The 26,984-nt window shown below is 36.0% G+C and overlaps 2 protein-coding genes and 1 long non-coding RNA gene across 4 annotated transcripts; 1 reads left to right on the top strand and 2 right to left on the bottom strand.

The window, feature by feature from the left end:
• Positions 1-2,317: 2,317 nt before the first annotated feature.
• On the top strand, positions 2,318-4,137 carry LOC113311808. Its single transcript, XM_026560607.1, has 2 exons — positions 2,318-3,409; positions 3,622-4,137. The coding sequence occupies exons 1-2, from the start codon at positions 2,318-2,320 to the stop codon at positions 4,135-4,137; spliced, it is 1,608 nt and encodes a 535-aa protein (XP_026416392.1).
• A 5,258-nt stretch (positions 4,138-9,395) lies between these two features.
• Positions 9,396-11,854, bottom strand: LOC113309168. 2 transcript variants are annotated; one of them, XR_003340419.1, is made up of 3 exons: positions 11,493-11,854; positions 11,279-11,399; positions 9,396-10,300 (listed from the first exon to the last, which is right to left on the bottom strand). It is a non-coding gene; the product is annotated as an uncharacterized LOC113309168 (long non-coding RNA). The 2 variants fall into 2 exon arrangements; XR_003340418.1 differs by having other exon boundaries at positions 9,396-11,399.
• A 9,462-nt stretch (positions 11,855-21,316) lies between these two features.
• LOC113311806 (ATP-dependent RNA helicase drs1-like) lies at positions 21,317-22,050 on the bottom strand. The gene is made up of 2 exons (XM_026560606.1): positions 21,745-22,050; positions 21,317-21,508 (listed from the first exon to the last, which is right to left on the bottom strand). The coding sequence occupies exons 1-2, from the start codon at positions 22,048-22,050 to the stop codon at positions 21,317-21,319; spliced, it is 498 nt and encodes a 165-aa protein (XP_026416391.1).
• Between the last annotated feature and the right edge of the window lie 4,934 nt (positions 22,051-26,984).

Genomic DNA, 26,984 nt, shown 5'->3' with positions numbered 1-26,984 from the left:
AAGAATGGGTTTTTTTCGGAATTAGAACCCAACCATTTAGTTTGACGTGTTCTCAAAATAGGAGTGATTTGTGTTGAGATTATAGTCCCACATTGTCTAGGCAATCTAAGATCCTGCGGTTGATAATCTTTTGGGCCTCTCCACTCATTGCCAACTGGTTTTGAGTTGGATACCCCCTCAGACTTTAACATGGTATCAGAGCAGCCTATTTGTGTCGAGTCATTTGATTGACTGCACCTTTACTCCGCTTCACCCCATTTATTGTCCAGCCAATTGGTTTAGAGTTGGATGCCCTCATACTTTAACAATTTGTTCAAATTTCTTGTAACTAGTGATGAAGCTTCCTTTTTTAAAAAAACACCGATGAAAATTGCGTCACTGGATACGTTGATGAAGATTTGTCGTGGGAGACAACAAAGATGAAGGTTTCGTAGTTGGAGGACAATTCCAACCCAATTCATATATCTCGAGCATACACAACTCACCAAGTAGATGATCTCGCTCAAATCTACATGACTTGTATAATGAATGACTCAGGACCTTAGGAGTGCATCAAAAAAAAAAAACTAGCAATATTCACAAAGAACAAATCCACATACGAAGATATCTTTCCTTTGGTTTCAAATCATATACAACATCCATAAATAATTCGATCCATCCATTGATGTTTTTATCTAAAGACTTAAATTTTCTTTGGCCGTTGGATATCACGACAGAGTCCCATATATCCCGAGTATATACGACCGAACAATTAGAAAAACTTGCTCAAAACCAAGTGAGGCTCTGGACCTTAAGAGGAGTACACCAAAATAAGTAAATTTACTACATAAATACTGAAGAGACGAGAAATTTCAAGATATTTAATACATGTTCAAGGCATTATTATAAAATCATCATCATTTATACACCTTTTATCACGCATTCAAGTGCATAACAACATGATGAGCATATATTTTTATCCTGTGGCGTTCAAATGTCTAACATAGTGAAGGCTTACTAAAAAGAAAAATATGATTGTTTCCTATGGTAGAAAATATACGGATGGTATCATCTGGGTATAATTCTTCATAAGGTTATTCATTGACCTATACAAAATTTTTGGAAGCATGATTGATCCAAGATTTAAAGAGAATTTGCGAATGAAGCTTACTGAGAATATTGACATTGATGATCTTTGGCGCCTCAACAGAGTAATTATATGTGGGTATGTCTACGATTTTCCTTTCATATTAGGGTTAAGTGGCAAAATGCCCCAAAATGGACCCCAAGGTTGTGAAAATGCCCCAGACGTTAGGGAAAAGATTAAAATGCCCCATTCCGTTAGATTTTCCGTTAGAGAAAGTTAAGTAGTCGAAATTTCCCTTCAGGGTACATTGTTCATAATTCAAGGTTCGGTGTTTAAAATTCAGGGTTCAGGGCTTAGGGTTCATGGTTAAGGATTTAGGATTCAGGTGGCGGTGGTGGTGGTGGTGGTGCGTGATATTGGTGGTGGCAGCGATGGTGGTGGTGGCGGTGATGGTGGTGGTGGCGGTGATGGTGGTGGTGGCAGCGATGGTGATGGTGCTGGTGGCGGTGATGGTGATGGTCACCACCACTCTCAGGTTCCCTTTCTTCTCTATAAATTATGTGATTTTTTCCTTAATTATTTGGGGTTTTCATTTCAGTATTGAATTTTCTAGGGTTTTGACTGACTTTTGAGTTCAATTTGTTGTTGTTTTTGATAGCCATCATCAATACAGATATCGATATCAAGAGTGGATCAAGTTGATGCAGCTTGATTATACATCCAAGGATTCGAGATATCGGGATATTGAAAGAACAGTTAGTTCAGGAATTCAATTCTACAAGGTATTATTTTTACATTTTTATTGATTTATAGGTTGGTTAGTAGATTGATTCCAAGGAATACTTTGGATATAGTGTTCATTTGTGTCATATCTCTTTTGGATGTGATTAGCCAGGGTTCTTGTTTCAATATGAACCAGATAAAACGTATACTTTGGATATGGTGTTCATTTGTGTCATATACTCTATTCCAGTTATAGAACTCCACAAAGGATAAAACGTGTTAATGTCTAGGTGTTCAGTATACGAACTCATGAAGTATAGTTGTTAAGTGATACTATGCAACTTGAAACGCCAAATGGATGGCAAGTGTGTAACAAATGTTTGGTGACCCTGCAGTGATCCCCTTTCAACCACTCTATCCAGCAGCCACAAACTTACTTGTGTAGGAAGGGGCCTTAGACAAGATGATCCCCTTTCACCTATCTTGTTTATTCTAGCCGAAGAGGTGCTCAGCAGAAATATTACAAGTATGGTGCAAGATGGAAGATTACAAGCTATGGTAAATAGAGGAGGCTGTCAACCATCTCACTTGATGTTTGTAGATGATATCTTCATCTTCTGCAATGGGAACAAAAGGTCATTGGATAACTTAATGGGTATGTTGGGGAAATATCAATGCTCATCTGGTCAGGTGGTGAATAGAGCTAAAAGTAAGTGCTTTGTTGGTGGTGTAACTGATACAAGGAAAAATGAGATTGCAAATTACTTGCATATGGATTTATCTGCATTTCCTGATAAGTATTTTGGAGTAATTTTGAATCCTGGAAGAGAAAAATATTTTCAGGTTTGGGGTATGGTGAAAATGATGCAACAAATGCTTGCAGGCTGGATGGGGAAATTACTTGCTTTTGCTGACAGGTTAATTCTGGTAAAATATGTGCTTTGTATCATGCCAGTATACAACATGTCAGTATACAAGTGGCCAAAATCAGTTATAAAGGAGTGTGAGAAGATTATAAGAAATTTCTTGTGGTCAGGTGACCCTGCAGTGAAAAGGTTAGTAACAGTCAAATGGGATGAAGTAAATTCACCAATTTCAGAAGGAGGGCTGAGACTAAGAAGATTGGAGATAATGAATAAAACATTGCTAATGAAATTATTATGGAAGATTGAAACAGAGGATGTTGAATGGACACAATTCATGAGATCCAAATATAAGAATAGCAAAAATGAATGGATTACGTCATATAAACAATCATCCATACGGCCAGGTATTAAATGGGTTATTCCTGCAGTTAAGGACGGAAGCAGATGGTTAGTAGCTGGTGGGAAGAAAATATATGTGTGGAAGGATAAATGGATAAAAGATTATGCACTTATTGATAGGTATGCAACTGATCCTTTTGTGGAACAAAATAAGGACTTGAAAGTTCATCATTTTATTGTGAATGATAGGTGGCAAATACCAAAGCATATGTACAAATTCTTTGAAAAAAATGAAGTTCCAGTTCTAACTCAGGGGGAGGATACACATATTTGGGAAACTGATCTTCAAGGTAAATTTTCTGTTTCAAGTGCAGCTCAACTGATAAGGAAAAGTACCCAACAACTCAGTGGGCAAGTAAAGTTTGGGATCCATGCATTCATCCATATACTTCAACTAATTTGTGGAAGATTTTGAGAGGTGCCTGTGCTACAGAAGAAACAGTAAGGAAAAAAGGATTATTGGCTGTATCAAAATGTTACTTGTGTGGTAATAATCAAGACACCATGGACCATATCCTATAGCAGTGTGATTTTAGTGTTCAAATATGGTATACGCTGGGTGGATAGTTTCAATGCCTGAATCCAACATATTTTGAAGAGGTGTTACAGGTGGCAAAAAGGAAGAGTGGTGCTATAAAAGCAATATGGTTTAATTGTGCCTTTAATACTATGACTGAGTTATGGCATACAAGGAACAGAGTCATATATAAGGATGAAAAACAAAACATCATTAAGTTTAAACAGAGAATTATCAGATTTACTGGAGAATTTGGTGTTAGAATCAAGAGCAGTAAATGGAATGGGATGTATGATATGAACATATTGCTATATTTTGGAATAACTGGAGTGAAAACTCAATGTACACAGGTGAAGCAATGTCATTTCAAACTCCCCTCAAGAAACCAAATTTTAATATGTTGTGATGATGCATCTAAAGGGAATCCAGGAAATGCTGGTTTTGGTTTTGTGGCAAAGAATGAGATAGGAGACTGTGTAGGAGCAGCATCTGGTGGCCTGGGGCTTGCAATAAACTATTTAGCAGAGGTAATGGCATTGGTGATGGCAGGAGTGTGGGATATGTGAGTAAACACTACAAAGAGGTATGTTTTAGTCTAGATTCAAATGTTGTTCTACAGGCTTTCATTAATGGCAATATACCATGGATTGTTGTGAGAAGATGGAGGAATATTAAGTCATTCATTACTTCAATAACATTTAGACACTCATAAAGAGAAATAAATTTCTCTGCTGACCAAATGGCAAAGAAAGGAGTGCTGCTTTCAAGAGGTACAGTCCTGTACTATGAAGGAATACCAGATTTCCCAGGGGATGGAATATGAGCAGGGTGTATACTTTAGATTTAGCTCTTAATATCTTTCTTGATTTGTAAAGTTGTTTTGCTTATGGCTCTTTAGCCTTTCTTTTGTATAACTTTGGTTTTCCTTGAGTAACAATATTTTATGATTTAAAAGAAGAAAAAAAATGTGTTACCAGGATTTTGTGACTTGTTGCTACTCAAAATGCCGCTAAAAGTAATTTTTTCCGCCATGAACTTGGATGATCCAAACCCGTACGGACTCAGTGTACGGTTATAACATGAATCTATTGAATTGCACCAGCCTCCACCCTTTAAAAGAAAAGAAAAACAAGCCGTCATGAATGTGCAAACACCACGAATAACAAATTACTCTAACTAATATAGCTAAGCTTGAAAATCAAACGGTGAACATAAATAATAGAGTTATGTATACCTCAATGTGAATAAGCCAATCATCAGAACCAGAACCGAAACCCTTGCTGAAGTAATACCCAGGTTCAGTTCCATCTGAACAAACTGTCTCCCAAACATCCAAATTTCAAAAAGAAATAAAGATAATTATAAGAAAATAATATATAATTTCAACTTTCAAATTATAAACAAAAAAATAAAGTTGGAAAAATAAAAGTAGTTGATAATTTGCATTACCCGCGCCTATTTCCTTAGCATTTTGCAGAAAAATCCTACGAGGATGGGTTTGAGGTTGACACAGCTGAATATGAGAAATACATAAAAATCGTCAAATTAGTTTATAAATTATTTTACGATAAAAATTTACGCGAAAATAAGAAGCGGAAAGAAAAAAGAAGTTGATAATTGGCATTACCCTTGTCTATTTCCGTAGCATTATGCAGAATAATAAAATCAACTGACGGGGTTGAAGGTAGTGCATTGGTAGTATTTGTTGTATAAATGATTAGAATCAAAACAACCAAAAATCTGATACCATTGCTTACACAATCCTTTCTTCCCCGATTTGGGACACAACCTCGACTTCTCTCTGCAGTTTCGTGCGTTTGTAATTTTTCCATTACAAGAACAAAATTTGGTACTACTCCATCCGTTCTTTTTTAATAGGCCAGTTTCTATAAATAAAAGTTTCAAAAAAATAGGCCAGTTTCCTAATTGGGAAAGTCAAATGTTATTTTAATTTTTTGGGACCACTTTTCTCTTAACTTCTTTTGATGACAAGTGTCATGTGAACCACTTCACTTTACTTCTTTTGCTAACAAGTGTCATGGGGACCATTTCACTTTACTTCTTTTATTGACAAGTGTCATGAGAACCACTTTCAATGATTAGTTCTCTTAATTTCCTTAAATTTCGCTAAAAACAAAACTGGCCTATTAAAAAAGAATAGAGGGAGTATTATTTTGAAGTACCAAATCCTTTGTTTTAAAAAAGGTTGAGCATGAAAGTTAGAATTTATATGGGAGAAAATATAACAGACTAATACAGCTAGCACAAAAAAACAAGCTATTTTTGATGAATTTAACCAATTGTTTAATTAACAACTTGTACAAGCTGTACCTAAACAGAATTATGATTATGCCGTAATCCTTAAATAGCAGCCAGCCGGAGGTGAATCCATTCTTCTACTTGGCATGTTCATCTGATTATTGGTTGAATGGTTAATAGATTATGGGAGAAAAGCTGATAAGGTTGGCAAAATTTGCACACAAGAATACATTCAAAATTTTCTGTGAAACACTTCTAACAATTGAAAATGCAATAGAAGTACAAAAGAAGTAATAAAGTTACATGAACCAACCATTACTCATGTTTTAAGACTATCAAAATTTGCTCCTATGTGGAGTATTTTGTATTGCTTGGTATATTCTCTGATCGAACTCTTTCACTTTACGAACAATCTTCCACATCTATAAAATCAACTGACATTGACATCAGTGAAACCTCCCCAAAAGTTTTATGTTCTTCAGTCATCAAAATTACGCGACTCCCTTTGCAGTTGAATCAACACTTCACGAAAAACACAACAAGCTGATTAGGATCGTACCAAGTTATATGCATCAAAAAATGTTAACGTGACAACTGCAAAGTAATGCCAGCTAATCTTGTTTGTGCTCAGGTATATGATGGTACCACAAAAAGTTCCTAGTAGGCTAAGAATTTTCATCTAAAAAATATACAATATATAACAATATAACGATTAGAATTCATGTTGTTAAGGTCCTTAAGGATACAGACCTCTGATTCTTCTTTGTGATGATGGGAGTACTTCGCAGTAGAATCGCCTTCTTCATTATTGAAGTAGCTGTCTCTATGCAGTTTCTCGGATCTGCCTTGTTTTCCTGAATGAAATTCGGAGTTGGTTCCTCAACATTGATGGAGCACCTGGGCCTGGCGTTGCCCTTGTTTCCCTGACTGAGACACTTAGTCTTTATAGTTTTCTACGATGTTCTTGTATTTATTAATGGAAGTCTTAGTCAAGCCTTCAGCATCGTTTGACCACTTGAGCACAACTCCATCAGTAAATTGGTTTGAATTCTCTTTCAACCCATGAGAATCCTTGTTATAGTACTTCTCTCTGGCCACAGCAGTGTCTCTCAGATTAGTATAGGCAGATAGTAAACTGGCATTGTATTTACACGGAGCAACTCGGGCAGTCGGGAAATACGATGACAATTCATCGTTTTGCTATAACAAAATATAGATAGAAAAACTTCAATCTTGTCAAACATTAACAACTTGAGAAAAATATGTTGTAATTGACAGAACATTTGAGAAAGTGATGAACTTACTGTAAGACTACTGCCAACTTTTTTGCATGGAAGGAGATGGCACTGCCCTTTGTGGTGATGAAGAAGCTCCCTTAGCTTCATTTGATCGACGTTGTCGTTGTTCTTGTTGCAGAATTACCCTGTGTCAACGGTGAAATTGGTTTTGTTGATTAACAAAAGTAAGTTCAGAAGTAAGATCATCCAATTGCTGTGAAAGGGTCTTCACAATTCCTGCCAACCCATGAACAGGATCAGATTTTCTAGCCCTTGCCACTATTATCATGGTCTTAGCCGCCAAATGCTGTTCCGCGCCAGCCGATTTCATTAACTTTGAGAAGTTACTTGCACCAAAAACTTTAACAACATTCTGGAAATCTTCTCCCCCTTTATCTGAAGGAAAAATTGGAGCAAAGGGACATTCTGGTAGATATTTCTTTTGTACAGCATTTGACATAAACAAACGAAATTTGAAGAACAGCGTAAAATCTATCAACAACTAGCAAATTATGTATTGCAAAGCATGAGAGAGATTCAGTAACCAGTGGTACACTCAGTGGATGTCATCTAATTAAGAAGTGAATTATGCGTGAGAGAGATGAAAGGTGACCAAAAATGCTGCAGCAAAGATAGGAATGCGGCCACTAGTTCAGCTGATGAAAAAACTCACCCAAAACTCATCTAAACTGTTTTTGCACAGCTTATCTTCTTTGGCGATGGAATTGCATTTGTTGATTAACCAAATCAAGTTCAGAACTAAGATAATCCAGTTGCTTTGAAAGGATCACAGCAAAAACTCCTAGCCCATGAACAGGATCAGACACTCTAGCATTAGCTTCAATTATCATTGTCTTAGCCGATAAATGTTGTTGAGACTTAGCCGCTGATTTCACTAGCTTGATGAAATTACTTGCACCAAAAACTCTATGGACATTCTGGAAATCTTTTTCTCTATCTTGAGGAAAAATCGGAGCAAAAGGACATCCAGGTAGACATTTTCTCCTGTGATACTTGCACGCTGCACACCCTTTCTTATTCTTTTCCATGTAGTCAAGACTACATATCTCTGGTTCTTCTTTGAGATGATGGGAGTACTTCGCAGAAGCCTCCTCTCCGTCCTGATTCAAGTTTGCAGTCCATTCATTGTAATATAGGCAGTTCTTCAGATCTGGTTCCTCAACATCCATGGAGCACTTGACATTGTTCTTGTTTTCCTGACTGAGATTCACATAGTCTTCATAGTTTCGTACGATGCCCTTGTATTCTCGAACTGAAGTCTTAGTCAAGCCTTCAGCATCTTTCGACTGCTTGAACACAACTCCCCCTCTAAAGTGATTAGAATTCTCCCACAACCCATCAGATTCCTTGTCATGGTGCTTCACTTTGGCCATAGCAATGTCTCCAGGATAAGTGTAAGCAGATTTTGAACTACCAAAACGCTTTATGGCATTATAATCGACTAGCGCAGTTGGCATAAAAGGCGAGAATTCATCATTTGGCTACAACCAAAGACAAATAGAGAAAATCAATCTTGTCAAACATTACAACTGGAGAAAAATATCTTGTTGACATAGTACATATATGAGAAAGTGATAAACTTACAGTAAGACTACTGCCAGTATCTTGCAGGGAAGGAGATGGTATTGCTGCCCTTACTGGTGATGAAGAAGCTCCCTTAGCTTCATTTGGTCGAAAATGTGGTTGTTCTTGTTGCAGACGTACTCTATTGCGACGATGAAATTGGTTTTGTTGATTCACAGAAGCAAGTTCTGAACTAATTTTCAATTGCATGTACTAATCACACACTACAGTGATGAAATTGGAAGAAACAAGAAGATGGGTTTTGAAGAAAATGGGGGTTTTATACTAGAAAATGGGGACTGACATTGAATCAGCCATTACATTGAATAAAACGGGTTATTACATTGAATGCTTCTAAAAATCAAAAAGTAGTATCGAGTTGAAATCTTACCAGATTTTAAGTCCATTATAGTTGGGGAAGAAAGAAACCCTTGAGAATTCCTTCACTTCGAAAGAAACTGTAAAGTATTTTTTTTTTTAGAATTTTACCAGATTCTGATAGTTGCCCAAAGCAGCAGCAGTATCTTTAGATGGTGAAGAAAGAAACCCTTAATAATTTATTTCCATATCTGGGAGGGAGAAACAAAGAAGAAGGAAACGCAGAAGTTCTGAGAAGAAAAATGGACTGAAAAAATATTTGCTATAAGAGCGTGATGATGCCCCACCATACTAAATATCTAAGACCTTAATCGAAAAAAATAGTATTTAATCATAATTTTTTTTAACTATTAATCTCCCACTAAATAAAAATGTGACTGACATGGTACATTAGAGAAGGTGATAACATGCTGCAAGACCACTGCCATTTTCTCTCCATTAGCTGCATTTGATCTAAATTGTCTCTTGTTGCATTACGCCACTGTGCCAGCGATGGTTTTGTTGATTTACAAAAGCAAGTTCAGAAGTCAGATTATCCAATTGCAGCGAAAGGGTCTCAGCGATTCCTTCCAACCCATGGACAGGATCAAATTTTCTAACCCTTGCCTCCATTATCATGGTCTCAGCCGCCAAACACTGGTGTGGCTCAGCTGATTTGATTAGGTTTCTCAAGGGTTACAGCAAAACCTGCTAGCCCATGCCCATGAACAGGATCTGACACTCTAGCATTAGCTTCATTTATGGTCGTCTCAGCCGATGAAGGTTTGTTCTGACGGCTTAGCTGATTTCATTAGCTTGATGAAATTACTTGCACCAAAACTCTACAGATATTCTGGAAATCTTCCTCTTTTATCCCTAGGAATTATTGAAGAAAAGGTCCAGGTAGACATTTTCTCCTTTGATACTTGCACGCGCTTTCTTATTCTTCCCCATGATGTCAAGTCTAATATGATGGGAGAACTTCGCAGTCATTCATTGTAATCTATGCACTTCTTCATATCTGCCTTGTGTTCCTGAATGAAACTCCAAGTTGGTTCCTCAACTTAACACTGCTCTTGTTTTCCTGACTGAGATTCACACAGGGTCTTTAGACTTTTGTGCACGTCCTCATATTCCTGAACGGAAGTCTTAGTCAAGCCTTTAGCATCGTTCGACCAGTTGAACACAACTCCACAGCTACACTGATTTGAAGTCTCTTTCAACCCATCAGAATCCTGGTTATGGTGCTTCACTTCGTCCATAGCAGTGTCTCTCAGATTAGTATGAGCGGATAATAAACATTGTTCAAGGAGAAATACAGGATACATGTCATCAAAGAATGAGATTCCGTATGCTAACAGGTTAAAGATAGGCTATAATGAATCTGTAGATATGGCTTCAACAATAAGTTCACACAAAAAAGGGTGCAGATTTTACATAAACCATATAACTAAAACAACCAAATTTTTATGTAAACTAAAGATAACCCAAATTCATTTCAGGAGACTGCCTCTCTTCCTCAATTATTCCTCTCTTCATCAACCTCATTACTCCTTTCATCGCAAAAGCTTTCAACCAAATGTGCCTCTAACACCTAAAGCTACAAGGCGTTAGAGGCTGGGATAAAGCTACTTATAAATCTCTTCTTAGTCAAAGCTCTATACCACATAAGATAAACAACATAGGTCTTTCTGGCTTAAATTTTGACACATTCAACTTCTACATAAAATATTTCACTTTTCATGGAAGATAGCTCATAACAGACTACCAGTAAGAGCTATCAATACTGTAAGAAAAATTTACTCAAATATACATAATACTTTGATTACAAGTGTTAAAATTAGATTAAAAGTAAACATGTATGAGCCTTTAAAGTTAAAATTGTGTATGAGAAAGATTTGTTTGTTAAATTTCTTGATTACTGGTTTGGGTATAGTAGTCTGAGATTGTTCACTTCTTTAAGTGTGTGTGTGAATAATCTCTGTTTTATGGAAAAATGTCATAATTTGAGCATCAGTCTACTCTCTTCAACTAAAACAACCTGGTTTCCTAGCCGAGGCTGAATATGAGTACATCTGACCTTGCTTCTACACAGGTTAATTTATCAACTATGTCCACCCTTAACCCTCCATTACCTTGTTTTGTTATGATGATTCTCTTTACATTTAATCAGTTTTTGGATGGTTATTGATTAGAAAATGAATAGATCAGAGGACAGGACAGTACTTACCTTTGTGTTGGGAGGAAATATCATAATGTTATTGAAACAAAATTCCTTGATTCCTCCACCAGAATCCCGTATAATAAAACCATTATTGTTCGATCTATAACCCATTTGCATTCTTTTCTACCTGATCCAAAACAACCATTGATCAGGAAAAAGAAACATAAAACCTTGAAATCATAACACATTAATGAAATGAGTGCTTAGGAGAAAGTAAGACCCTTCTCTTCTTCTTTTATAGCCACCACATCACATGAGCTGATGATCACCAGAGACTAAAATAAAAAATCCAAGCAGAGGCTAGATGTTTAGAGGAGATGTAAAACTAGGGTTTTCTAATTGAGTCTTTTGATTCATCAAAATGAATTTTTGTTGATTGGTAGAGTGAAGGAAAGGGTAATTAAATTAAGTACAAGTAAGAGGTTTTAATGTGAATCGCAAATGGGTTTTTCTTTCTTTCTTTATTCTGATCTGAAAATACAGACAGAAACCAGTTTCTCCGGTGTTGAGTGATTGAATTGGTTTTGGTTAAAAAAGACGTGCCCAAGACTACTCAAGAGACTGCTAGATAGAGTAGCTAGGTCTTTTACCCAGCAAGGTGTACACACACCACCGGGCTACCAGCATGTATTTCACTTACTTGCTTTCGCCGAAGAAATTCAATTTTCATTTTTTATTTTTATTTTAATGGTTTTAAATAGAACCCATAATCGGGAGATACTCAAAAAAAATAATAAAAAGAAATTAAATAATTTGAAAAACTCCTTATCAAAAATAAAAATAAGTTTGGCAATGGCTGAATCATCTTTGTGTATCCTCCAAGTGTGTTATGATTAAATTTTAGATTTTGATTTTGAAGAAGAAAAAATAATTTAAGAGATTTTACTGAGGATTTTGATGTTGGGGAATCATCATCAAATGATGACAAGCACACAGGCGGCAGATGCACTTAGCAAATCAGGCATTATTTAAGAACGCGCAATTGGGAGATACTTTTATTAATTGGGGGATATGAATTAGTATCCTCAACCAATAGTTCATGCTAAGGGATGATTTTTGGATATGGAAATACTAAAATACTTTAGTATTTTAACTTCTTTTTTTTCTTATCTTCTCCTTATCTTTTCCTTCTCTTCTCTTCTCCTTCTCTGCCGGTTCCTCTTTTTGATTTTCATTTTCTTCATCATCGATTTCAGCACGATTTCATCGTTGTATCAAAAACTTCTTTAGCGATTAATTTATTATATAATATACCTCCTTGAAAGAAATCTAATCATTGATTTGTTTTAAAAGAATTTGTTTATGTTAAGAATCAAAAATTGTAACTGTATATTTTCAGTTTCAGTTGATACCGGCATTGTATTCATCATGAATACCATGCCGATATCTAGTGCCGACATGGCTTTTATGATGAATAGCATGCCGATATCTTGTGCCGTCATGGCTTTTATGATGAATACCATGCCGATATATTTGTGCCGGCATGGTTTTTTGAATGAATTCCATGCCGATATCTTGTGCCGGCATGGTTTTTAAGATGAATACCATGCCGATATCGTGATAGCTCAGAAAGTCTGTCCCAAAATTTGTTTGTGCTGGCATGGTCGATTTCCAAGTGTATCGTGCCGATTAGGACAAAAATATACATAAAATCTTGCATCATGTGTCGGCATGCTCGATAATGATCTTTCTATGCCGGTAGTGTACTTACAATTTCATAATTGGAGGATATTGTATATCGGCATGGTGAAAGTATGAATACCATGCCGATTTGGTCCCTACCGGCATAGTATTCATACTTTTATGATGCCAGCACTGAGTTTTTCAGGCGCAACAATGGCGAATTCAATGAAAAAAATTCAAATTTCAATACATTAATACCTATATATGAGTAATTGGAGCAATTATATGTTCAGCTTGTTTACTTTCCTGGGTTGGTTCTTCACCTAAACCTTCATGATCATAAATATCTTGATTTGATGTTGTTGCATCAACAAATTCAATGATAATGATTTACTCAAATTCAATGATAATGATTTATTCTAATGATTATCAAACTAATCTATTAACTTAACTAATTATATTTAGCCACTAATCATGATTAGTAAGGAGTAGATTAGGAATTATACAAATTACCCGGATAGGAGGTGACCTTGATTTACTATTTAAATCCTGTTTTTGTCTTTTTCTTATATCCCCAATTAATAAAAATATCCCCCAATTGCGCGTTGTTATTTAACCTTTCTACGTTCCCTAAGTCCTAATATTGTAAGAGGAATTGAAACAAAAATCAGTAGAAGTTGAGATTTTCAAAACCCGAGAAGAATGACAAAAAGAAAATACTTAAGAAAGATGCCACCAAAGAAGTAACTTTGTTTGACTCATGGATCTGCATAGTAGTGTTCGCGCACTGAGCAAAAAAAAGTAAACACAAGACACCAACAATCGGTATTGTCTAATAAAAAACCAGTATAGGCAAAGTTCAAAGTCGGCATTGAAAAGTATTTCTCGACAATACCGATTGTGGACAATTTTGGAGCAAAGAAAATGCAATTGTTAACTAACATGGCAATTGGCATTGCATTCAATTGAAAGACAAGTTCGACTAAAACTGTCGGCATTGGGTTCATCCACGAAACAATGTCGACAATAACATTCGTCATTGTATTCATATATAAACCAATGCCAACAGTTACTCTGAAACTCTTCAAGTTGACCCAATTTTTTATTTAAAACCTAAAGAATTCAATCATAACACTAAAAAAATTAATGGACGAAAATTGTTTTTTGAACGAAAATTATTCCCTCGCGAGCAATAGGTTTTGAGGGAATGGGGATACAAACTTAAAATACAGACACTTTATCTTTTAAAAAATATGCTCTTAACTAAATTCTAGCCATGTAACCTTGAGTATCCCCCAATTGTGGGTTGTTTAAATACTCTGTAAGTAATTAATAATGTTAATCAACCATTATTTTCTTCTTTCTCCCTCTCAAATCTCAACTAACTTTATCATCACTATTATAACTTGTAAAGGTGACCAAATCAAAAATGAGAAGGTGACCAAATCGATCTAAATCGTGCGACGGTGAAGGAAGGTTCGAACTCATAATCATGACCTAGTCATGAGAGTGGCCTCTAACCAATATTCCACTTTGTTTTTTTAGGCTTAACGAACTTTTGTTAGTATATAGTAAATCAAATACCAATTAATACTTTGCAAAAGAATATCAACTTTGATAAATATTCCTTATAATTCAAAATTATTTACAAAAAAACATATGATTTGATAATCGACTGTGGATCTTCGATTCAGGCTTTAACATGCAGTTCGATTCACAAAATAAAAAAACGATTCGTTCAGTGGTTTATGATTTCATAAACTTGAGAACGAGGGTGCCCCTATACATTACCACTAGCACCACTATATGCAATTGTTTTCCATAAAGATGTTCTCATAAAGATTCGGTACCCAAAATGAGAAGCACATAAGTTATAGTTTGATCACATAATGCGTTATTTAGTTTCTCTTTTTTCTATTTCAATTAGGTTTTGGATACGATTACACCCTTTTTAATAATTTTATATTGATGGAACTTTCACTTTAGTTGTCCACACTATTAAAGTATGTACGGAAATGCAAGTAAGTTTTACGATTTGATCTCTAAACCCGATTAAGATGGTGATTTGTGTATGAATTTCTAAACCTAATTAATTTGCCGGCAGTGGAGATGAGAGGTTAGGTTAAGTATGGGAGATTAGGAAATATTACATCGAGTTTTGTTTACCAAATCTACGAAGAGTTATACGAGACTTGATTTGTATACAGTTGCGGAACTAGACTTTAGGTATGTGTGTATGGCCTTTGGCTTTGAACATTTTCTTAGTCATGGCTTAAGCCCAAATTTTATACACTATCTATGGCCCAATATAAAATAAGCTTTAAAAATGAAACCTGTTTTGAGGCATACTCATTTTTTTTTTAGGCATACTCATTTATTATACCATTTAGGGTGGGTTTATAAGGGGTGTCTAAAGGTAGTGGAATTACCTATATATCCTTAAACAATTTAAATTACTAGAGTGCCCTTATCCTCAAAAACCTAAAATCAAAAATCAAAATAAACTTTAAACTCAAACATCTTGGACTCCAATTCAATCAAGAAATTGATCAAGCAAAGCAAACACGAACCGAAGTGAGCGATGTTGGAGTGAGAAATCCAAATCTCAATTGCTTTTAGATGCATTTTAGAATGTATGTGTACCAAACCCATCTTGTTTTTGATTGATTTTATTTTGTTTGATCGATAGAATATGATTTCAAAGATGCAATTAGGTTTTCAGAAGATTAGTTCGGCTGATCTAGGAGTATCAATTTTGAGCCGAACCTAGTGTATGATTTAGAGAAACACTATGTTCGTCTAATGCGACTTTGCTACATTTTGTTCGAATCAGTCGAACCAAAATTCGTCAGTTACAGAGTGAAGTTCGGCTGAAAAGTTATCAGGCGAACTGTTTATCTGGTCAGTAGATCTGGGTTTTAAAAATTCAATTTTTTGACAGATTCAACTTATAAAAAGAAATTAAACCTCGTATAGAAGTCTTCCTATGATTTGAATCACACATTTTGGTCACTTATAATCACTAAAATCTCAAAATTCAAAACCCAAGTTTTTTTTCACTTCTTCTTCTTCCTTTCAAAATCCCAACTCTCTCACATAAATTTGATTTATCTACTAAGTCACCACTAATAATTTAATTTTTAATAAATCCTTAAAATTCCTAGCTAATCAAATCTAATCATAATCATTAACACCAATTATGTAAGGATAGTTATGCCATTATCAAAAAGGGTGGATAAGGGGTGATGTTGTTTTTTATTTAGTGACCCTATTTTGGCATTATTTAGTATGCCTCAAAATAAGTTTCTTAAAAATATTGACTTGGGCCTTTTTGAGGATGGCATCAGCCAGGAAAAGCCCGGTTGTAGTTCCATCCCTGTTTGTATAGTTTTTGGATGGAATTCAGGGAAAGAGAATATGGGAAATAGGCAAAACCTTTTCGATTTGATGGAGTAATTAATTTCCATTTTCCAGTGAAAACTATCAATTGCAAGATTGTTAATAGGGAATACCAATTGCAAAACAAAAGTACAATTAGTTCGTAGAGATTATTAATAGTGGATACCACTTTTTGATTTTCCAAACAAAAGTACAATTCGTGGTTCTAGAGAACCTCAATTGCAATATTGTTAATAGGAGATAATACAGTGGAATGCAGGTATGTTAAATTTCTTTGGCTAAAGACCATACCTAATAAAATGAGTTTTCTTATCTGGGTTATATTTAATAACTCGCTTCCTACGAGAAGTTTGCTTAGACACAGAGGAATTGAGCTGGAGAATGATAAATGTGCGTTTTGTAACACTGAAATAGAGACTGCGGAGCATCTTTTTCTCCACTGCAATTTCGCTTTCAAAATCTGAGATTACTTTATCAAGTCCTTCCATATTTCTTGGCCCATTCCTGCCACTGTACTTCAACTCTTCGAAGCTTGGAATTGGAACGTTCTGCGTGGGAGAAGTAAACAAATATGGGACATCATTCATTATGCCTTAATCCGGGTCATTTGGAAAGAATGTAATGGAGAGTTTATGGGGATAGGCATAGATGTGAAGAGGAAATTATATACCTGGTTAAACAAACACTAGTTCTGTGGACATGCGACTCGCAACTGTTTAACTCTGTGGACTGCAATCTAGTCTTGCATCATTGGGAAACGGTGATACTTAATTAGCCTTTTTTTGTAACTCTTCAAATGTAAACTCTGAACCGTGTTTGAACTTGGAGTGACCTTTGTGTGGTGATTTTTAGTAGTCTGGGTGACTCATGTAAAGGGCTTTGCCCTCTTTTCTTCTTAATACAACCTTTCTTATTCGAAAATAAAAATAAAAATAGGAGATACCAAATTATTTGGAGTTTACCAAATTTCATGTAGGACAAAATATCTTTTACTCTCCTAAATTACCCCTAGTAGCAGCCATGCTCAATTGTTGTCTCTCGTTTGATCTACTTGATCACAACACTACCAAGTGCCAGCTGCTAGTTAGTGCACAGTTCAAGAGACTCTTGTTTTAAATTGATCCCCCGATCTCTATCTTATATTTCCTGTGGATGAGTCTAGTTTTCTATTATGCTGGTTCATAAATAAACACAGTTCCATAGGATACGAAGAGTATAATGATTCTTTACAGACAATTCCTGAAACAACACAAAAACCATCTCACTCATATTAGAGAGGGACCTCCCTCAAAACATTAGTAGGGGTCCCATTTTTTTAGTAGGTGGGTCCCAATCTAACGAAAATGGGATGGATTTGTGTTGTTTTTGGCGTTGTTTGTTTAGAGTTTTCATGACTAGTATTGAAAATATCACTATTTACCAAAACAAAATTCCACCATAACCAAACAAGGTACGTTTGCAAACTCCAAAAAAAAAAATCTCTATGCATCTAAAATATTATTGATAATAACTCCCTTTACGGTTGTTTGGATATCTTGCGACTAGGATACGTAAATAGTTTGATTTATCTCGGGGCAAGTTAAGATCATGGACCTCCCATCCATACATGATTGGGTGCAGTGTCGTCAAAATCGTTCTCCAAGGACGATTACTTTCCGAGTAATCGTTACAAGCTATATGACCGAGGCGATTTCCAATTCCAAGTCATTCCCGATTTTTAGCGATTAAGTCCGATTCAGACCGATTTTTTAGCAAAACAAGTTGGAGGTTTTTCCGAGTTAATCTTGCATGCCCCAAAATCAGAAAGGAAAATTTTTGTAACTCTTTAGATGGGAGTTATCAAATGGAAATACCTCAAAAAGAAAAAGATAAATATGTTCAATATAACAATATTACACAGTTAGTTACATGATAGTGTTAAAAAAATATTAATTAGGTACAAATCATGACTTATGAGCAGCAATATATAGATAGGTTCTGAGTATTAGGCCGAGTTTTGGTGATTTCCATATCTGAACTTATTACTCCTCGCTCCAAGCTCCCCAACCGAGTAGTATCGAGGAACGATTTCTTTTGAGTGGGTCCAACTGTTTATTAGTTTGGGAGAAAAGTAAGTACAACTACACCATGCTGACGATGAGATTTATTTTGTTGATTAACAAAACCAAGTTGAGAAGTAAGATTATCCAATTTCTGTAAAAGGGACTCTCAACAAGATCAGACATTCTAAACCTCGCCTCAATTTTCATTATCTCAGCCGCCAACCGCAGTTGTGGGACTGGTGATTTCATTAGATTTGAGAAGTTATCTGCACCAAAAACTTTAACAACATTCTGGAAATATTCTCCCCTTTTATCTGAAGGGAAAATTAGAGCAAAGGGACATACTGGTAGACATTTCTTCCTATAATACGTACATGATGCACAAGCTTTCCTATTCCTCCCAATTCTCCAAGTTCTACAGGAGAAAAAAATATATGAGAAGTAAAACCAAGGAACCACCAAAGAAAAAATCAAGCAAGAGTTGTACTTAAAACAAGAACACGGGGTTGACGAAAATGGGGGTTTTTACCAAAAAAATTATGGGGACTGTAATCATCAGCCCTTACATGAATCAAACAGAAATCATGATTTTAGCCCCCAAATACTGTCTTTCAGGCCATTTTCACTCGAAGTCCTACAAAGACAAAAAAAAGTAAGTTTTATATTTGTTGGGGGAGTGGGTTTACTTTCTTCTCCATCTTGGTTGTGCATACTCTCTAACGGATCTTCACTGGTCATCTTAATTTCAACTCAGGTAAAAAGATTCAATAAATTTGATTTAATTTTGGATTTTGCTAGGGAAAAAACAATAAATTTTGGTAGTTGCATACACTACACGAAATCAGGAAATTTGTAACATCCGATTTTGCAACGGATTTTTTTTAAGTAACGTCCTATCGACGTTGGTAACTTTGTAACGTTGAATAAGCCTTGCAATAATTGGTGTCTGTTACAGAGTTTTGGGAGGGTTGTGTGTAATTACCTTCCTATCCTCAACTTAAATTGGCAAGTTACATTGTTACCCTCCATTACTACTATTAGCGCCCCTATTACTTTTATCAGCTCCCAATTTCATCTCACACTCAAGGGCTACCTAGCTTCCCAACGATTCTGGCTTTTTTCTCCAACATTTTTTCCCATTATAACTCTTCATTTTAATTACCGAAAATCAGAAAACAAAACTAAAATCAACGAAATTAGTTTTTCGTTTTTTTTAATTGTGCGAAAATTAAAAAAGAATAAACATGTCGAGAACAACTGAGAGCCTGAGACATTTCTCCACCCATTTCCCTTTTCCTCTCCGTCCATTTTACTCCATCGATTTGAGCTTCGGAAACATCGAGATGCAGCTGCAGAGAACTTCATTAACAACACGAATCAGTCAATTTTTCTGTGAATCATCGATGTAACACTAAATTTAAGTTGAATCGATCTCTCATAGAAGTTTGACACTGATTCATAATCTTGGAAATGCAAATCTGGGTTATCATCATCTAAGGTATTTCATTTATTGGGTTTTCTCTGAATTATTGTTTTTCAACATTTTGGGGGTTTAATAATTTTACAAATTGTAGGTTAGAAACTATTGGTTTTGAATTTGAATGATGCAATTTCTGATGGTGTTTATGAACATGTATATATTTTAGATTTATATGTGATTGTAGATTTTAGGTTTATGGTTTTTGTGTTTGTTGAGTGTGATTAAGAAGATTTGTATATCAGTGTACTTTGTAGGTTTAGTTGATAATTAAACTGAGTCAGACATAGTATTTTACTTGTTTGTAGGATGTCACAATTTGTTTATAGGATATCTCCATTTGTTTGTAAATGGGTGAATCAATAATTGTGTATTGAAGCAGTAGCTCTAATGAGAATCCCAACCAGTTTCAACAATTTAGATGAAAACCAAAGAGAAGCTATTGTTCATAATTTTTCCCTTTGCCTAGTCAGATTCTAGTTCTTTATGAATTCATTGCCAAAGTAGTTTCTTGGGTCGGTGGTCAGAATACATTGTAGATTAGATGTGTATATGCCTCCACCAGCACCAGCTAGTTTTGTGGGTCAGTGGAATCATGTAGGTTTCACAGGACTCAATCTTGAGTCACGTTATTACGGCTTTGACAGATGATCTACAGCTTGTTATACCTTTTGTTGATAAACTTAGACTCATTTATAGTGTTTGGGTGTAGGATATTGTTACCATTAGTGAATCAAGATTGTAGTATGTTTTGAGAAATAGTTTCTGCACTTTAGATGAAAAGCGGAGAGAATTAGGATTCGTAATATGTTCCCTTACCTTGTACTAGGATTCTAGTTCTTGATAGAATTCAGATAATGCTTTAGTAAATTCATAGATCATATAATACATTTCAACATACCACAGTTTAACATACCATTGTTCCTTTCATTAAAAACCACAAAGACATCTCCAGCATACCAAATGTAACCCACTATATTCAAATCAACACAAAAAGAAACCGTCACTATTATTGTTCAGACCCATAATTACTAAGTAGTTCCATTACAATCAAACCCATTCACAAGATCAACATGAAAACCCGACTCAAAAACCTAGTCTGTAATTCCCTCAAACATCTGAGAGATTAACTATTCATACCAGGAAAAACTAGATTGTTACCCCCCTGCAAACACACACCTTAATTACACACATACTAAAACTGTTACCCCCTACAAACACCTTAACACCTTAAAACTGTTAGAAGTTACCATCTGCATAACAGTATCAAAAAAAGCCCATATGTTCCACAAAAAAGAAAAACATCCGAATAGCAAAATAACCACAAGAAAATCAATACTTATTCTGTCAACAACTTCAGCAATATGAGGAAAATCACCAATATGAGAAAAATGATCAGCAAACACCTACAAGATTTCTTTGAATTTTCACGAAGTAACACTTATTCCGATTTCACAAAATCGAAGCTTTCCCATCGAAATCTTATTGATGTTCCAGGGATGATTATTCAGAATCATCACCGTTGTTCTCATTGATATGCTGACTGCTATCATCGTCGTCGTCGTCGATGCCCATCTCATCATCGCTGTAATCATTGCTATATTGACTGCCTGTTTCATTTGCACTTCCATAACCTCCATCACCTGCATCTTCACTTCCTTCGTCATCTTCGTTCTCTTCCTCCAAATCTCCAACCTCAACTGGTTCACCATTCTCATCAAGACCATCAATTGTTTCTATATCAGAATCAACATTCAATCTCTCATTCATGGTTCTTGCAAAAAGCATAGGGATTGATTTTTCTACTAAGAACCTTTCATACCATGCATCCTCAATCTTCTTTTCTCTCTTCCTCCTTTGTTTCTCTGTCTCATAATTTCTCTCATGATCATCACTTCTCTCAAAATCATCCTCTTTCTCTTCAGAATCACTTTCAGTTGCACTGCGGTTCTTTCTCCAAAAAATCTTCTCCCCTCATCTCTCTCCCCTCTTTCTCTAGCTTTCCTCACATCTCTTGCAATTCTCTTCCTCTTCCATAGTTCATAAAGTGGAGCATTTTCCTGAGGAACTCTTTCGTACTGAATCAGACGATTTCTCTTGTCAATCTCTTGCTGTAGAAAATCCATCAAATTCTCCAACTCTCTAGTACACAGAGTCTTGGCAACTTTCTTGGCAAACTTAAAAGGTATAGAAGACTGATTATCTCCGTTAGCATTGTTTCCTCCTAGATCACCCATTATCTCTAATCTATGTTTTCTTTTCTTTATTTCCTTGCCTAATTTAGGATGATTTTTGGATATTTTGGAAATTCTCTGTTTAATTTCCTTTTGTAGAGAAGATGACATTAATAGTCATTTAAGGCACTCGGTGGAACGTCTCGTCCCTTAGCTATTCACGCCTATTCAAAGGCATTCGCAACAAGTCCTAAACCCACCATAATAACTCCTTCACACCAACATTGTTAATGGGAGTGTACCAAATTAGTGGGGGGTGGGTTCCAAAATCATATAAGAGAAAACTGGTTTTGCCTTGGGGCTGGTACGCCCCCCACTAATTTGGTACACCCCCATTAGCCTAACTGCAGACTCTTCTGATTCTCAATATCTAACAAAACTGCCATTAAGGGGTTGATAGACAGTTCAACCAAACATTAATTATCATATTTTATTTTTTGATAGATACTGAAGATCCAACACCTGCTGAGATACATGATGTGGCGCTGGTTTACTGCATCTATAATGGCAGTGTTCACACCTGAAATGGCTTAACATTGATGAGATTTGTTAGGTGTACAAAAAATGGTCAAACATAATAGGTTAATAAGCCAAATAAAATCAGCGCACTTGTGTATATTTTGCATAATTATTTGATTTGGTTCAAGCATCATGCCACATCGCAATACCCTGGTCCGTGAGTCCTAACCAAAAACAAAATAGGTCAAGCTAAATAAAATCAGCATTGTGCCACATAATGCCTAAATTTTAAAGAAAAATAAAAAGGTCTAGAGAGATTCGAACCTACGACCTCAAACTTAATAAAACTAAAGTGAACCACTGTGCCTCACTACTGATGTATTTTCAAATGGTTGTTGTATTGATAGGGGTAAAAAAATTCGTTTCAGATTTATGAAGGAAATAATTTTTAGATTTAATAAAAATAAACCAAATTAATTTTCAAAGAGTGATGTCAAGATTTAAAATGGACTAAGGCTCAGGATTCACTATTACTTCAAGTTTATTGGTTATAAATAATATTTCAGAAATTATTATTAAGCTCTTTTTCTTATTAAATCACTTTTTAATTTAAAAGGTGTCCAAATATTAAGTTGTAATCCTTAAGCATGATTTATCAAAGAATATATTCTAAGCATAAAACATCAAACTGATTCACAAATAATTAAGAAAACCATTTTATCCTTTTTTTATATTTTTATCCAAGTGAATTAAATAAAATAAATAATTAACGAAATTATAAATAAAAATATTACCAATCAAACATGAGTGAATAGATCCTCCATTGCCTCAATAACCAAGAATTTAGCCTCTCATCATGTTTGAAAAATACTCAAAAGACTTTATTGATGCTCACAAGTTGATTACAAATGATGAAATAACAAGAAAATCAATTTATGACCGTCCTTTGCAACACACAGAAAACGTCTGAAAAGAACGGCACATGAGAAGTGCAGTTGACGTTGTTGTGAAATCGCGGGAAAGGAATAAGGAATTTCGCAGTTAAGCGACACTTCTCTACGACTTTCCTGGGTGGTCCTTGTTCTTCGTGTTCTTAGCTGAGCAGCAGCAGAACTCTTCTTGTTGTCGACCCTTTCCTTCGATTCTCTCGGCTCTAACTCTATCCCAATCACTTCTCCCTCAACTTGCTAGCTTTTCCCAAACTGTTTTGCCTTGTATTTATAGTGAATTGGAGCCAAAAATCCGACCATTGATTGCATATATTCTCCATTTAATCCAAATATTCTCGGCTGCCAATAATAACGAAAATTTCCATTTTTAATCCCATGCACGCTCCCAAATGTCTTCTCCACGCCTGAACACTCTTCCAACGCTAGTAGGATTCTTCCATGCACACAAGAACTCCATTTTTGCTCGTGTTACAGTGCAGTGCTCTGTTTTGGGCGCAAGGATCATCACGCGTTTTCCAGCCACTTCTGATCGAACCCACTGCCCATAATGTGTTCCTCATGCCATATCACATCTTCCTACCAAGTTTGAGCGATTGAATCTCCCAAAAACACCTTCATTTTGTTGATTGAAACTCTAGCATTTGAGAACTTCATTTCCCGCCAAAAAAAAAGTTTTTGAATTTAAAGAGATGAAGTGCCCCTAATCGTCTGTGGAGTGTAAATAGTAAATGCCCAACTGAGGTGCCCCTTAGCCAAAATGAGAGTCCGAATAACAAATGTCCTCCGGGGATGCCCCGCATAATTTTCGAGCAGATCTTTCCAAAAATGTTTATTTCCTAAAAATACATAAAAACACAATATTAGTACAAAAATAGAGTTCAAACAATACAGACATTGAGGACAGATTAGACACAAAAATGTGTCTATCAAATACCCCCAAACTTATTATTTGCTAGTCCTCGAGCAAATCTAATCGAGAAAGTAAAATGACTACACTTAGCACGTGCAACAAGCCGTTAAACCACTAGGTGGCCCTAGTGGCGGAGTGTTGTCTCCGGAGGGTTTACCAGAGGTGTACCCACAAAACCTTTACTCCAGACCCTAGCTATCTACAACGAACCTTGGAAGGCACTAAAGAATCTCCTTGGTTGGCTTACAATCACTGACTACAGGAGGAAGTACTTTAAAATTCATATAAAGTGACAGAGCTCTACTCAGATAGTTGCACTATGGACATCATATTCGGAGTCAAACTAATCATATGGATAGAAAAAGGAGATGGAAATAGAAAAATGTAGATGGTTTTGATGTTAACCAAATGATCGATGTTTCACATATCTGTCTGAAGGCCACTGCCAGAATGAACCTATCCTAATGGACTGAGATACCGGTCTGACTAATATCAACACAACTGGCATATACAAGGGAACCAGTGGTCAATAACTTAAATCTAGATCAAAAAACTGGCAAATACAAGGGAAGCAGCAGTTGACTACACAGAACAATAACCATTTTTTTCTCTTTTTTTTTTTAACTTAACGGCATGAATAGATCTTTTTGATCCAAGCGCATGCTTCTTGTCAGCAGATTACACGATAGTTCCCACGGGTCCTGCATTCCACGCTTGCTTAGGCGAGGAAACAGGGAGAACACACGCATATTGCTATCCAAGTGTTAATTCTTATTCCGATTGGTCTAACTGGTCCGGTCTCTTTTTTTTTTTTAGTAACTCAGTCACTCTAATTCACCCTAGCAGTGGTAACAACTTGAATCGTGTGCCCCACCTAATCACTTAGAGAAACATAGTTTAAAATGAAAAAATAAAATAAAAAAATAAATGAAAAGGACTCAACGAGATATGGTGCAACTATCATGTTATTTCTAACACCTGAGCTATGTGCTTTTATGAATAGACTCTATAGATGTTTCCATCTAATCAGATTGGTTCCTCAACTCCTACAACTAAGATGCTTCCATCCACTTAGATTAGTTAGTGCCATCCTGAATACGCATAAATTTCTAGGCTCTGGAGTTTATTTATTGCAACTAAAAACTAACAAAAAGTTTCTTCCCCACCACCAAACTTAAATCTAACATTGTCCTCAATGTTTCTAATTAAAGAGCAGTACCAAAAGTAAAATAACACGAGGAGAAGTTGGAAAGATAGTACCTGGGTGAAGAAAATCAAAAACTAATATACAACATACAACTGCTTCGATGGTCAATCAAGGGTAAACAGGGTCCTCCAGAGGGACCTCCTCAACATCACCTGTAGGAAAGGGCTCTAAAAAGGGTTTCAATCTCTGACCGTTAACCTTCGAAGAACTACTACCATCCGGTGTCTCGATCTCAACAGCTCCATGAGGAAAAACAGTGCGAACAATAAAAGAACCCGTCCACCGAGAACGTAACTTCCCAGGGAAAAGATGCAAGCGGGTATCATACAGAAGAACTTTTTGACCTGGAGAAAATGACTTCCGTAAAATGTTTCTATCATGCACAAGTTTCATTTTGTTCTTATACTCCTTCGCACTATCGTAAGCATCTATACGAATCTCGTCCAACTCATTGAGATGGAGTTTCCTATGGGCTCCTTCCTCGTCAAGTGAAAAATTTAGCTGCTTAATAGCCCAATAATCTCTCTGTTCTAACTCAACAGGTAAGTGACATGCTTTGCCATAAACAAGCCGATAAGGCGACATTCCAATGGGGGTCTTAAACACAGTACGGTAAGCCCATAAGGCATCAGAAAGCCTAGACGACCAGTCTTTCCGATTAGGATTAACTGTTTTCTCTAATATACATTTTATCTCCCTATTGGAAACCTCTACCTGACCACTAGTCTGTGGATGATACGGGGTAGCTACCTTATGTGTAATACCATATTTCTTCATCAGAAGCCTAAAAGGCCCATTACAAAAGTGTGACCCTCCATCACTAATTATAGCTCGAGATGTACCAAAACGTGTAAGTATATTATTTTTCAAGAACTCAATCACAACCCTATGGTCATTGGTTTTACACGCAACCGCCTCAATCCACTTGGAGACATAGTCTACGACGACAAGGATGTATAGGTTACCAAAAGAATTAGGAAACGGACCCATAAAGTCAATACCCCACACATCGAAGACCTCAACAATTAAAATAAGGTTCAAGAGCATCATGTTCCTATGGGAAATGGTTCCCAATTTCTGGCATCGTTCACAAGTAACGCAGTAACTATGAGAGTCTTTAAACAACGAAGGCCAATAGAATCCACACTGCAATATCTTAGCAGCAGTTTTCTTAGCACTAAAGTGACCCCCACAAGCATGATCATGACAAAAGGAAATAATACTGGACTGGTCACTCTCAGGTATACATCTCCTAATAATCTGGTCTGGACAATACTTAAACAAATAAGGATCATCCCAAAAGAAGTTCTTAACCTCAGCTAAAAATCTAGAACGATCTTGTTTACCACAATGTTGGGGCATTCGACCAGTAACAAGATAGTTCACTATATTCGCATACCAAGGTAATTGG

The sequence above is a fragment of the Papaver somniferum genome, chromosome 9 (assembly GCF_003573695.1).
Source record: "Papaver somniferum cultivar HN1 chromosome 9, ASM357369v1, whole genome shotgun sequence".
Taxonomy (NCBI): Eukaryota; Viridiplantae; Streptophyta; class Magnoliopsida; order Ranunculales; family Papaveraceae; genus Papaver; species Papaver somniferum.
Note: the sequence above shows the minus strand (reverse complement) of the source record. Positions and strands in the feature narration are given on the sequence as shown.

Excerpts from the sequence above, each read along its gene's own strand:
- LOC113311808 (XM_026560607.1), top strand. The coding sequence starts at position 2,318 with ATGGTGCAAGATGGAAGATTACAAGCTATGGTAAATAGAGGAGGCTGT. Across the intron at positions 3,410-3,621 it reads CCCAACAACTCAGTGGGCAA|TTTCAATGCCTGAATCCAAC; the intron begins GTAAAGTTTGGG and ends CTGGGTGGATAG.
- LOC113311806 (XM_026560606.1), bottom strand. The coding sequence starts at position 22,050 with ATGGGTGATCTAGGAGGAAACAATGCTAACGGAGATAATCAGTCTTCT. Across the intron at positions 21,509-21,744 it reads GAACCGCAGTGCAACTGAAA|GTTGGAGATTTGGAGGAAGA; the intron begins GTGATTCTGAAG and ends GAACCAGTTGAG.